Source organism: Hyaena hyaena, unplaced genomic scaffold (genome assembly GCF_003009895.1).
Source record: "Hyaena hyaena isolate Hyena2069 unplaced genomic scaffold, ASM300989v1 scaffold_723, whole genome shotgun sequence".
Taxonomy (NCBI): Eukaryota; Metazoa; Chordata; class Mammalia; order Carnivora; family Hyaenidae; genus Hyaena; species Hyaena hyaena.
In genome coordinates this window covers 347,896-362,319 of record NW_024081356.1, presented here as the reverse complement: position 1 = coordinate 362,319, position 14,424 = coordinate 347,896, and the positions used below count along the sequence as shown (strand labels likewise).

At 37.4% G+C, this 14,424-nt stretch overlaps 1 protein-coding gene across 2 annotated transcripts in view; it reads right to left on the bottom strand.

Moving 5' to 3' along the window:
• Window positions 1-14,424, bottom strand: part of PKD2L2 (polycystin 2 like 2, transient receptor potential cation channel) — a 40,063-nt gene that overhangs the window by 10,570 nt on the left and 15,069 nt on the right. For both annotated transcript variants that reach the window (XM_039217903.1, XM_039217904.1), the window contains 4 exons: window positions 8,858-8,978; window positions 7,728-7,829; window positions 5,476-5,540; window positions 4,807-4,858 (listed from right to left, as the gene is read on the bottom strand). In XM_039217903.1, coding sequence (XP_039073834.1) covers window positions 4,807-4,858; window positions 5,476-5,540; window positions 7,728-7,829; window positions 8,858-8,978 — 340 coding nt within the window. The remainder of the gene's footprint in view (window positions 1-4,806; window positions 4,859-5,475; window positions 5,541-7,727; window positions 7,830-8,857; window positions 8,979-14,424) is intronic.

Genomic DNA, 14,424 nt, shown 5'->3' with positions numbered 1-14,424 from the left:
TTTTTTTTTTTTTTCAATGTTTATTTTATTTTTCAGAGACAGAGCATGAGCAGGACAGGGTCAGAGAGAGAGAGAGGGAAACACAGAATCCGAGCTGTTAGCACAGAGCCCAATGCAGGGCTTAAACCCACGAACTGTGAGATCATGACCTGAGCTGAAGTCAGACACTTAATCAACTGAGCCACTCAGGTGCCCGAGGAACTAGCCTTATTATTTGTTTATACAACTTTGTGCTTGTCACTCAGTAATTCTCTTTTTATCTTTATTTCTTATTTGTTGTTTTCCTATTTATTGTTTTTTTTTCCAACTTTTTGAGTTACATGCTAAAATCCTTTTTCAGTCTTGATTTTTATTGATAGATTTAAGGCTATTGATTTCCCTCTGGCATTTGACTTGAATCTCATGGATTCTCCTGTATAATGTCTTTATTGTTTTTATAAGAATTCTGCAGTTGCATTTTGTATTTCCCATTTTATTCAAGAGTTGATAGTTTAGGGGCACCTGAATGGCTCAGTCGGTTAAACGTCCAATTTTTGCTCGGGTCATGATCTCGCAGTTCACGAGTTTGAGCCCCGCACTGGGCTCAAAGACAGAGCCTGCTTTGGATTCTGTGTCTCCTTCTCTCTCTGCCCCTTCCCCACTTGTATTCTGTTTCTCTTTCTCTCAAAAATAAATAACACATTTTTAAAAATTTGTTTAAAGAATTAATAGTTTAAAATCTTGGTTTAATCATCTTTTTATTTTTGACTTCATTAAAACATTTTTACTGTGTTGCTTTTAGATAACATTTTTCTTTATTAACCAGGTTTTGGAATTTATTGAGGTTCTTTGTGGTTCAGTATATGATCATTTTTCATGAATGGATTTTTGAAAAGCAGATATATATTCTGAGAGTACAGAGTTAAATATTTAAGTGTAAGATCACCTAATTCATTTTATTGTTTTGTGGGCTTTATCCTCTTATTTTTTCTTATTTATCCCTTTATTTAAAAAATTATTTCTTTTGAGAAAGAGTGTGTTTAGTGGGGTAGGGAATAGGGAGAGAGAGAATCCCACCCAGCCTCTGTACTGCCAGTGTAGAGCCCTATGCAAGGCTCAGTCTCACAAATCATGAGATCATCACCTGAGGCTGAAACCAAGAGTCAGATGCGCAACCAACTGAGCCACCCAGATACCCCTGTTTCTCCTTTTATAAATTTAGTAGTCCGTACCTTATTGAAGTTGATGCTTTATTATTTGGTGCATAGATAATTATAATTATTAACATTGATGTTACCATTATAGAGTGGCCTTCATCTCATTTACAGCTTTATGTCTAGGACTCTACCTTGACTTATATTCATTTGTATCCTCTGATATGTTTTGCTTGCCTGTTTAGACCTTTGCCTATGGTTTTATATTGAACTTCTCTGAATCACTTTGTTTTAGGTATTTATTTTAGGATATAGAATAATATTGGGTGTTGCTTTGTGATTCAATCTGAAAATGTTTTCTTTTTAAGTAAATTAAGCTTAGTTGCTTTTACTGACATGTCAGACATACCTGGTCACAGTTACAACATACCATTTTATGTTATGTTGTAACTTTTTTACCATGTGATTATTTTGCTTTTGTTTTGGTTTTGGCTCTCCTGCCCTTAGGAATGTATATATTTTTGTTTTCATGGCTTATTTTTATTCATGTACCTTTTTATCCTACCTGAGTTCTCTCTTTCTTGCTTTGGTTCCCTCAACTAGGAATCAAACAAATTCAACAAGAAAATTAGCTTGTAGTTCAACTGTATTTAAATCTTATTACCATATTTCATTGTGTCTGAGAGACGGAATCTACTGTTAGACACACCATTATTTATGTGCCACTTAGGAAAGAAAGGCTGCCAATTACAGTGCGATACACTATCAACCATAAGGCACATCTTTATCATAGAGATGTTAAAATGTGAAAAGAAAATGTTTTAAAGTCCATGAAACAGTATCTTATTGTTTATTACAATATTCTTAAATATGCTAAAATTTATTCTTATTGGTTATTAACTCTAAATGATAATTCTTTTTTTTAATGTTCATTTATTTTTGAGATAGTGTGACTGAGGGCAGGGCAGACAGAGAGAGAGAATCTCAAGTAGGCTCCACACTCAGTGGGGAGCCTGATGCGGGTCTCTATCTCATGAGATCATGATCTCATGACCTAAGCTGAAATCAAGAGTCAGACATTTAACTGACTGAGCCACCCAGGTGCTCCTACATGAATTCTTTAATTTTGAGCTTTTACATATGAACCACTCGGTCAACTTTTTCTACTTTATACCTTTTCTCTTCCTTTTTCCTTTTTGCACAATTTCTCCAATCATCTCCAATCATCAATCATCAGCTGAAGCTGATCCTCTCATAAGAACCCTCGGGAACACAACATTATTCTGAGTTCTTGCATGTTGAAAACTCTTTGAGCCTTTACACTGGAAGCACAGTTATGCTCCAAGTAAAAATGCTTGGCTCACCTTTTCTTTCCTTGCATGTATTGTTCTTTTGATGTAGGGTGTTGAATATTGTCATGCTAACCTGGTTTTCTTTTTCTTGTAAGTCCAGATTTTACTTGGATGAGTCTCCTATTCATTCGAGTTGATTTCCCACAGGTACACAGTATGTCTTTCAATTTATGTCACCTTTTATTTCAGAAATGAGTTGCTGAATTGTAATTTTGTTTTTAAAAGAATCTCAAACTTACCGAAAAGTAACAAGAACTATACAAACACTTTTTTTTCCCCTTTAAAGTATTTGAAAATAGCAACACAAATGCCCCAGTATCCCTGGTTCCATCAATGTGTATTTCCTGCTTACAAGGACGTTCTCCTTTATAATCCCACCACAACCATCAGAATTAGAAAATTGATTCAGTTAGATGATTATCTTCTAATGCTGAGTCCCCCATTCAAATTTGCCACTTGTCCCAATGATGCTGTTTATATTTAGCAGGATCCAGAGTCCAGGATTAGGCACTATATTTACTTGTCTTTCAATCTCGTTCATTCTGGTATCATTTCTCTGCTTTACATTGACTTTCATGACTATGACACGTTTGAAGAATATAGGCCAGTTATCTTGCAGAACATCCCTCAGTTTTATGTGATATTTTGTCATGTCCTAGATCTTTAGCAGAAATGGTACAGAAGTGATGCTGTGCTCTCTTAACATCTTTTTGGCTGGTGTATAGTTTCAGTTTTTCCCCCTACTGATTAAGGCGATATTTCTGCTAGATTCCTCCACCCTGGCATACTCTTTTTCTTTTTGTAATTAATATGTGTTTTGTGGAGAGGTATGGAAAAGTTCCATTCTTCCTCCGGCTTTTATCGATGTATATGTGTAGATAGTATGAACTCATGGAATCCTTCCTTATTCAGTGGGATATACATTATTATTCATTATGGTGCTTAAATATTTCCAAATTTGGCAGTAGGAGCCCCTCAAACTTGACTCTTGTGTTCTTTTTAACACATCTTCATTATTCTTTCAGCACTTTCACTTTGTGGCTCAACAAGATATTCTAGACTCATGTTGTATCTTCCAGCCCCGGAATTAGCCCTGGTTCCTTTTAGAAGAGAATGGTATTTGGAAACCAAGATCTAGATTTACTTCTAGACTTCTCAGTGGATAGAGCTACAGAAAACACACACACACACACACACACACACACACACACACATCTGTAATTCTAATCCAACACCACAAGCTTCATTTTAACCCTTTCCCTTTTGTAGCTCCCTTATCTCACAGTGAGAAACCTCACTCCAGTGTATGTATAGCTGACACCTGAACAATACGGGGGTCAGGGGGGCCGACCCCACTGCAGTTGAAAATGCATGTGTAACTTTTAACTCTGTAAAAACTTAACAGCTAATAGCCTATCATTGATTAGGCTTACCGATCCCATAAATGGTCGATTAAAGCATATCCTGTATATGTATTATATACTATGTTGTTAGAGTAGAGTAAGCTAGAGAAAACAAAATGTTACTGAGAAAAATCATAAGGCAGAGAAAATACACTTACAGTAAGTACCATACTTTATTTATTGAAAAAAAAAAAAGCCTCACATATAAGTGGAGTTGTGAAGTTCAAACCTGTGTTGTTCAACAACATGGTCCTTGAGCAACACAGGTTTGAACTGTGTGGATCTACTTACACATAGATTTTTTACTGTGCTGTAAACAATCCCTGCATTGTTCAAGGTTCAACTGTATAAAACATGAATGATGATTACAAGAGAAAAATTTATATAATCATGTCAGTAGAGTATACTCACTAAACTCCGTGTGATAATCCCACAGTGACTGTATAGCTGTAGGACCAGAGTATCTGGCTGAGAGCACCAATAAAAGAGGTAGCACATAGGGGCACCCGGGTGGCTCAGACAACTTCAGGTCAGGTCAAGATCTCGTGGTTCATGAGTTTGATCCCCCCGTTGGGCTCTATGCTGACAGCTCTGAATTTTAGCCCCACATCGGGATATGTGCTGACAACTCAGAGCCTGGAGCCTGCTTTGAATTCTGTCTGTCTCTTTCCGTCTCCCCGGCTCTCTCCTTCTTTCTCTCTCTCTCTCTCTCTCTCTCAAAAATAAACATTTTAAAAAAAGAGGTAGCATGTAAAATAGAAACAATTTGTTATAAACAACAGCTAGATTCTGGGAGATACTTTTAGAGTTGGCAACTACTGCTCTAAAAGCAAATTTCAATTCTTAATCAGAACTTTTTTTTTTTTTTGTAAGCACATTTCTAATAAAGCTACCTTTATGAGAAAGTTAAAATCTTACATTCTCATCAAAGCCTTCTCTTCTGGCTTGCTCAGCTAAATCGCCTTTCATCCTAAGAATACAAAATAAAATAAAAATCAGAGACCAGTGACAGTAGAAAGAGAAAATAAAGTACGATCGGCTCTATACTAATGATCTGAATTGCATTTCTGGTCTTCCTGATAACGCTCATTATTTGGAAAATGTGGTCATCAATAAGTTCTCCAGTGTCACATCTCTAGCTATAAAAAAATGTTTATAGTATGTGTTACTGCCAGAGGTCTGGGTTTGGAAAGCATTTGGATACCAAGGTGATTGAATAAGTAAATATAAGTGTATCCTTAAATACTTTGTGTCAAAATGTTTATTTTGATAGCTAAGCGAATGCATTTATTGTAAACTAAAAATTTTTACTCCCTTCTCAGGGGGACTTTATGTTAAAGTCCAGCTTTTTGTTAAAGCTCTTTCTAGGTGGCACAGCACACTTCACATGAATTTTTCATTAGCTTAGCTTGGAGCCTCCTGGCACTCTCAGAATTAGGAGGGCACTACTGGATGATATATTGACAACATATTTAGAATCAGCACTTTGGATGGTGGCTGTTTTACAGTAAGAACCTTACTCTTACTGTGAGTTTCTCATAAAATATACAGTTTTAAATGGCAAATTAAAATTTTAAGCCATCTTACCCTTTATTGTCTTCATCCTTTTGAGGTTTCTTTAGTCTAAGTTTTTCAAGAGCATTGTTGTAACTCTGGACATAATTAAAAATAGTTTAAAAGTTCACCAAAAATACATCCTGTATTAATTTTGATCAAGGTAAAAGAAATAGGGAATACTTGTCACGAGGGACTACTCCCCAAAGAAATATGGAGAGGGGCACCTGGGTGGCTCAGTTGGTTAAGTGTCTGTCTCTTGATTTTGGCTCAGGTCATAATCTCATGGTTGGTAAGCTGGAAACCCCTTGTCAGGCTCTGCACTGACAGCACAGAACCTGCTTGGGATTCTCTGTCTCCTTCTCTCTCTGTCCCTCCCCTGCTCACATGTGCATACTCTTATCTCTCTCAAAATAAATAAACTTTAAAAGAAGAAAGAAATATGGAGGCAATGCTATGATTTCTTTCACTTTGTCACCACTTATGTTTTCTGCCTACTGGTGAAAAAGAGGGGTTCTCTTGTGGGCATGACACTTGAATTTGAAAAAAAAAATCTTTAAAAACTTTTATGAACATTTATTGCATTCAAGGATGTCAACACTGTAATGCGCATAACCAACATCATAGTCAAGAGATAAAAGATGAAAAAAACCTACAATTAAGCTCACTCGGGGACATATGAATGGTTTCCTTTTACAGGTATGTTTTTGGACTGAGTTTTGGAACTCCATTAACCTCACGGCCATTAGGACTTTTTCCGTGTGAAGTGAATGTGGCTAGAGCCATGGATGTGCAGGGATGGTCAAGATTGTACACCTATGACTGCTAACCACGCAAGTGAGGTGGGTGTTGAGAGGACAGGGGCAGTGCCATGTCAGGGAGAACAGCATGTCGGCGAGGGAATGGAGAGAACATTGCTGGGCTCCGCAGGTGCCCTGAGCAGAGGCCCAGCAGGAAGAGCCAGTGATGGTAAACAGCACTGTGTAGGGTGCCTGGGTGGCTCACTCAGTTAAGTGTCCTACTTCTGCTCAGGTCATGATTTCAGGGTTCGTGAGTTTGAGCCTCGTATCTGGGCCTTGTGCTGACAGCATGGAGGCTGGAGCCTGCTTCAGATTCTATGTCTCCCTCTCTGTCTGCCCTACCCCTGCTTGTGCTCTGGCTCCCTGTCTCTCAAAAATGAATAAACGTTAAAAAAAAATTAAACAGGGGCGCCTGGGTGGCTTAGTCGGTTAAGCGTCTGACTTTCGCTTGGGTCATGATCTCACGGTTCGTGGGTTCGAGCCCCGCATCGGGCTCTGTGCTGACTGCCAGCTCAGTCTGCCTGTTTCAGTCTGTGACTCCCTCTCTCTCTGACCCTCCCCTGCTCACGCTGTCTCTCTCTCCCTCTCCTAGAAATAAATAAAACATTAAAAAAAAAAATTAAACAGTACTGTGGTCAAGACTAGCTGGGACACAGTGCTAAGTGGAGGCATGGAAGGTAGAACTCCTACAGTTCACTGACAGCAAATAAAGAGAGCTTGGGACTGGGAGCCTTGAAGGTCCTTGGGTGTGTGGGTAAGAATTTGGACTTATTTGACAGGTCCATAGAGACTGAAGAATTTTGAGTAGAGAAGTGATATCAGAGCTGGTCTGTCACAAGAGAGGGGCCAGCCGTCGTTGCTATAGATGTTCCTACACAGTAGGCTGGGTGAAAAGTACTGAGGGCCCCACTCCAGTGGTGGCAGTTAAAATTCAACATGGCCTTGGATTTCACAAATGTGAACAAAAACTGCAGAGATGAACTTAACACACAGGCCATGGTAACCAACAATTTAAGGCACAGGGTGTAAAAAATGCAAGATTTTTAAGCCTGGAGCAACTGAGAAAAGGGTGTTGCCCTTAACAGAAACAGGAAAATGAGAAAGATAAGGCACGTGGAATTTTGAGTTTAGGTTGTTTATAGAAATTTACTAGCATCTAAATTGAAGTTTTTGGAGGGAAGAGAGTTTTATTATAAAACCCAACATAGCTTTGCATATAGTAAACAGCTCAGTTGCTATTTGCTATACTGAAATCTGAAATAATTTTGGACACCTTTTTAAAGCTAGAAAGAAATCTCACTTCCCTGACAGTCAAATAATATGAATATGAGCACGACTGGACCAAAACAGAAAACAGAACCACACCCCCCCTCCCCCCCAAAAAAACTCACCACTATTTGGAGTTTCAATGTTATGAAAAGTACAGGAGTATAAACTGAACAAGATTTGTCTTCGAATTCTAATTAGGAAAAGAAGTGGACATACCTTTTTAATCATTTTACCAAGTTCAAAATCTGGCCTTCTGCCTACTGAATAATCAGCTTTCACTTCAGAATAGGTATCATTAATAATTGCCAAGAACATGTTCTGGGAAGAAATATTCACAAAAATAATTATTTCAATAAAGATTTAATGTAAATGTTAGTGACTCTGATGACTGCTGGGGTTTGTAAAATTAGTTTTTAAAATTTTAAAGTAGCTCATGTGTTCAGTAATAGAGAAATGCCTCCAGAATATAACACAGTAGAATGGGAAACGCATAGTGTATGGATACAGGCAAATATGTTTATGGTAAATGAGAAAAACAATGTAAAATAATGCATGTGAACTGGGTACTAATGCACATATAATATATATATATATATTAACTGATCAACATTGAATAACAGAACATAGAATAATATAATTATATGCTCATAAGAATGTTTTCTTTTTAATTCCATAAAGCTGTTTAAATGCACAGCCTTATTACTAAGACTCTTCTGGATACTATGTCCAGATAGTACAAACAGTTGTGGAGAGGGTATTCTTACCCCCAGCCCACCTCTCTGCCTTTCACTGAGGACCAACTCTGTCACTGAGGACTTTTGGCCACCACCAGCGGAAAACTGCTGTGCTTGACAAAAATGTTGTCAAGGAGGACAGAAAAGCAAATTTCCTTGATTAGGAAGGTCAAATAAATTTGTCTTGAGCAGATGTGAAAGACACCATCCTGAGGACTCCTAAAAATCATAAAGGAATGAGCTTTTAGCCTTAAGGGCCAGAAGCCATTTGCAATATGGGCAGAATATATCCATCCCTTCTGGTATGAAATGTCCCAGGTTAGAGGGACCCAGGATATCCATGTTATAGGTGTAGAAGATTTAGCACAGTCCTGGCACACACCTGACACCAAGATGATAACTATTATGATCATATTCTCCTTTGGACAACTTGGAAACATTCAGACACTGGATTTATAGCCTACGTTACTAGGAATCCACACAATTCCTAATCAATGTAAAAAAAACTCTTAACAGCTAAGCAGTTATACTATAATTTCTTCTAAATTAATAATTTCACTTTTTATTCTAAAAAATATAAGTGAAAAAAGGGACAAATTTGGTCGTACTTACCAGCAGGACAAAGAACACAAAAAAGATGAAAGTGATGAAGTAAATGGGTCCCAAGATACGATTGGCTTGCTGAATACCAGCAAAATTAAAATCTCCAAGAACAATTCGAAATTGTGCAAATCTTTGATGGGAAGAAAGGAAAACATTATATCCCTTCATAAATACATCACAATTGAAGGAGGTTACCCATGTGTCCAGGAAAGTATCTAGCTGCATACCACATAGGTTCTCTGGCTCTAGTTTACATTAACATAGAGCTCTATAAAACTAAGTATGGAATGTTCCCTTGATGGCAAGACAAAGTATTTCAATAGCTGAGCAGTGATTCAGGAAACGATGGGCTTCCACTTACTGAATGTTCACCTACAAGATTGGAACCATGAGATACTTGCTTACCAACTGGTCTTGACAATGGCCTTGTTAGCCTGTCCTGTGCCCTTCAAAAATGACAATACCTGACCTTGTCCAGTAAGTGATTTTCAACTTGTACCGAGACCTAAGAATGCTAAAATTTCTAATATCAACAGTATGTTTAATTTGTATGCTGCTTCTGCTAAAATAAGATGCCAACAATTTGTCACTTGCTGAGCTTCAAATACTCATGATAATCGTCCTCAAACATCACCTTGAGGTTTATTTTCTTCAATAACTACAAATCTTGGATTTGATGTAAGATAATGTCTAAAATATTACAGATCTTCATTTTATTAATTTTAAAGGTGGAAAATTAAGGCTTTGAGGACAGTAGTAGCAGAGGTAGAATTAGGATTACTCAACCTGATGTCATATTTTCTCATCATTGATTTGCAATGGCATTGCCAGACACACAGGTATACATATATAAGTCATGCAGATGAATTCTTTATTTTTTTAAAGTTGAGAATTGTTTAATTTCATCCGTACTCATACCTTAAACAATTTAAAAAGTATTTGAATCTTTCTTTACAAACTAAAATTGTTCTCTTGGAAATAATGACCTTTCTAGCTATAATACAAACATGAAGCAATCTTCAGAAGCAAGTTAGAATTTTTCATAAATGGTGATAAAGGTAGTTAAGGGTTGTTGCCTGGGTTCTTCATTATACTAGTCAATTAAATTTCAGCATTACTTTAATTAATTAATGTTAATAGAGTCCATCTGTCTCAGAATATCTATGATATCAGATTTAACCTAAATTCCAAAGTAGGTCAGTAGGTCAGTAGGTTATTAGGTTAGAAAAAGATTTATTGTAGTTTCCATTTCCTAAACTCAGGTTCCTGAGTTGATCATTTTAAATTAATAAAAGATTATTAATAATTAGATGAAATTAAATTTTTTTCTTTGAATTATGTAAACAGTATATAGGAAAATGGTCTTTGTTATTCCTGTTTTGTAACAGTAACTTGTTATTTGATTACTCATATTTTGTTTTCTGGAATGGATAACATGTATTTTATGTTTCTTATATAAAGTCAGGGCTCTAACCTTGGATAGTTAGAGGAAAAAGAAAAAGGCAATGCTCCAATTTTTCTGATTATAATAATAATGCATGTTCATGGGAGAAATTTTAGACAGTACTAAAGAAAAAGTTTTTAAAATTAATAAGTTGGTTAGGAATGACAGTTGATACTTTTGGCTTATTTGGATTTAAGGTTGATGTATTTTGATGCCACTGTTACTGTTCGTGGGTGCTTAAGTGAGTTATTTATTTAAGGGGAAGACTGCATGGAATTTTTAATAGTATGTAGGTACTTTGCATGATTGGTTAGTCAGTTAAAAGGAAGAAGTCTTCCTGTTCTTGGTTATTGCTACTGAACATGTAAAGGGAGCATATAGTTATATACAATGAAGGAAGAAAATGTATTCAAAGAAATGGGTTATTTGGACTCCCAGGACTCAAGAGTTACCTGGAATTTCATCCCCAGTACTTAAGACATGATTAAATCATACTTAAAGTAGTTTTTAAGCATTTAATACTGGTTTGTAATGCTCTTGTACACAAAATAGAACAAGAAAAGCTGAATTGGAAGGAGGCCAAAGTTCTGTTTTAGTGTTTCAAACTTGATCTTTTTATCCTTGAGTTGGATTTATAGGAGAAAAGATAAGCTAAGGGCACCATTTCTTCTCTCCAGAAATTACCTCATTAACTAAAGCTTCCATTCACCCTTCTCTCTCAGGAAAGTGACAGAATGCTCTGTACATACAGAGTCCCTGTGCCTTATAAATAATGTGAACAACAAAACTCAAACCAAATTGCTGAATGGACATGATCCCACAGGAACTGGAGACTTCAAACACAATGTAATTGTCATTTCCCCCCCTTAATTGGAGTTTAGTTTACCTCCTCCTTTCCTCCCAAGCTGAAAGGAACACCATGACTGCTTAGTATACAGGGTTGTGTTGAATGAAACTACTGTTTTGTAGCTTCATGATACCCCTGGTAACTTTCTAGAGTTGTCTCTTATAAATTAAAATAGCTAACAGACTGTTCTATAATAAGATAACATTGTGGTTAATATGACTTCCCAGTCTCTCACATGGAGACATGATTGGGTATTTAGCAATTCCTCAGCATTCTCCAAATATTGCCTCTAGTCGGTCGTCTGTCTTTTGTAACTCAGGTTAAACATATTGGGTCTTCTCATTCTAGCCTTCATATCTCATACCTTCTCCGCCCACTTTTTGTATCTCTGGGCCTCATTTTCAATAATTTTTTGCTGGCCTATTTTTCACTTTACTCTTCCTCTCTTCATCTTTTATTTGCTCTCAAACTTGTCAACTAGGTTTTAATCTCAGTTACTGTAATTTACAGTTCTAGAATTCTATTTTTGATACTCTTTCAAATATGTACTTTTTATGCTGTACTGTTCTCTAAAGTTATTTTCTGGCTTGTGTTTTATTTCTCTAAATATAGTAAGTATTGCGTGATTATTCCAGTATCTGAAGTGTATTGTATGATGTATCTGCTGGCTTTTGCTTTTTCCCCCATCTGTACCAGGTTACTTTTCACTACAGGCAGTAAGTTATGTTTGAAAAATTGCTTATAGAAGTAATTTGAGGCTTAGGATGAGTATACCTTTCTCCAGAGTGGTTTTTTGTTTGTAGGTGCACATGCACACAGGCATTCTAGCCCAGGGCCATCTTAATCCAAGTTCAAGACATGAAGTTCCCTGAATACCTAGGTGATCATGACAGACTGATTTACCTTTAACATGAGGCTTGAGAAGTTACCAGACAATCCCTACTCACCAATCCTGCCCTGTCACTCTCCTACAAGCCCTGGACTTTGCCCTCAGTCTCCTTCTCCCTGAGAGTTGACTAGAAACACAGTTCCTTAACTATTTCTTCTGGATCATCAAAAATGCCTTGATGGTGTAGGGTTTGGGGAAGGTGATGGAGTAACAAGTACTAGGAATATGTCTCCCCACCTAGACAACAATCACATAGGCAGAATATGTCTGATGTAACTATTTTAGAGCTCTGGAGTCTATTTAAGGCTTGCAACTTCCGGGGGAAGTCTTAGCCAACTTTGGTCAGTTGCAGCTTTTAGTTTGTCAGAAGCTAGCCCATCTCCCACACCACCCCCCACTCCCCAGCCCATGGCAGGTAGCCATGCTTTTCTGGAAGAGCTTGTATGCAACCTGTGGGAGCCAGGGTAGACAATCAGGACCCTGTTCTCCAAACATCAGGACTCTGTGTTTGGATTGCTGATTGTTCCTTCTGATCACAGGGGTGCAGGCAGAGATGGGCAAGTTCCCCTGTCTGTCTCAAGTCCTCAAGCCTCTTGCTGAAGCCATATCCTTGGGATTGTAGGGCTGGCACCCTCTCTTTCCCCTTCATTTCCTTCTTTTTCCCCTTTTGGGAGCCAGGCATTAAAGACATTCAAAAGTAACTGCATATACAGAGGAAATTATAAAGTCACCATGCATGCCCATGGAAAGGTACAGGCTCAGAAAAGGCCAGAGAAGACCTTTACACCTCAGGCTGGTTCTCAACACAGAGACAGTATACAATAAACAACAGCAACAACAAACCCAAAACAGGGAACCCATTTCCAGGGTTATCACATTATTTCATTCATATATTTATTTTCAACAAAAACAAGAAAAGGCAGGACATAAAAGAAGCAGGGAAGTGTGACCCAATCAAAGGAAGAAAATTCACCAACAGAAACTATTCCTGAGAAAGACCAAGTGGCAAACCTACTAGACAAAGACTTTAAAACAACTATCTTAACAATGCTCAGAGAACTAAAAGAAATGGAGAAAGTTAAGAAAATTATTTATCTCTATAAAGAGACAGAAAACCTCAAAGAAACCAGGAAGAAATCATAGAGCTGAAAAATACAATAATTGAAAGTTCACTGGAGGAATTAAGAGGCAGATTTGAGCAGGCAGAAGAAAAAACAATCAGTGAGCCTGATAATAAGATGGTTGAAACGACAAGTCTGAGGAATAGAAAGACAAAGGATTGAATAAAAGTGAACAGAGCTGACACCATCAAGACACCAACATAAAAACATGAAAGGATGCACTATATCACTAACCATTAGGGAAATGCAAAGCACAACCACAATGAGAGATTAGTTCACACCCATTAGGATGGCTACCATTAAAAAAGAAAAAGAAAAAGAAAAAAGCAGTCGAGAAAATAACAAGTGTTAATGAGGATGTGGGAAAACTGAAACCCTTGTGCACTGTTGGTGGGAATGTAAATGGTGCAGCCACTGTAGAAAGCAGCATGGCATTTCCTCACAAAAATTCAGAATAGATTCACCATATGATCTAGCAATTCCACCTCTGTTGTATATGAAAAAGAATTGAAAGCAGTCTTGATGAGATATTTATACACCTGTGTTCATAGCGGGATGACTCACATCATCTAAGACTTAGAAGAAGTCAAGATCCATCAAGAGATTAGTGGATAATCAAATGTGGTTTAGGGGTGCCTGAGTGGCTCAGTCTCTTAACTGTCTGACTTTGGGTTGGGTCATGGTCTCGTGGTTCATGAGTTTGAGCCCCGTAGTGGGCTCTGTGCTGACAGCTAGGGGCCTGGGGCCTGCTTGGAATTTTGTGTCCTCCTCTAATTCTGCCTCTCCCCTGCTCATCTTCTGTCTTTGTCTCAAAAACAAATAAACAGTAATTTTTTTTTGAAAAATGTGTTTTATACATAGAATGGAATATTAGTCTTAAAAAGGGAGGAAATTCTGACATACTGCACAACATTGATGAGTCTTGAAGACATACTAAGTGAAATCTGTCACAAAAGACAAATACTGTGTGATCCACCAAGTACCTACAGTTATCAAAATCATAGAGACAAAAAGTAGAATGGTGGTTGCCAAGGGCTGGAGGAGAGAAGAAGTGGAGAATTCTTGATTAATGAACATAGTTTCGGTTTTAAAAGATGAAAAGAGTTCTGAAGATGGATGGTGCTGATAGTTGCACAATATGAATATATTTAATCTCATTGAACTGTATACTTAGAAATGGTTAAGATGGTAAATTTTATGTATGTATTACCACACACACACACGCACACACACAAATCCTTATCAGCTTAACAGAACCGCCTTCAGGGCGAAAGA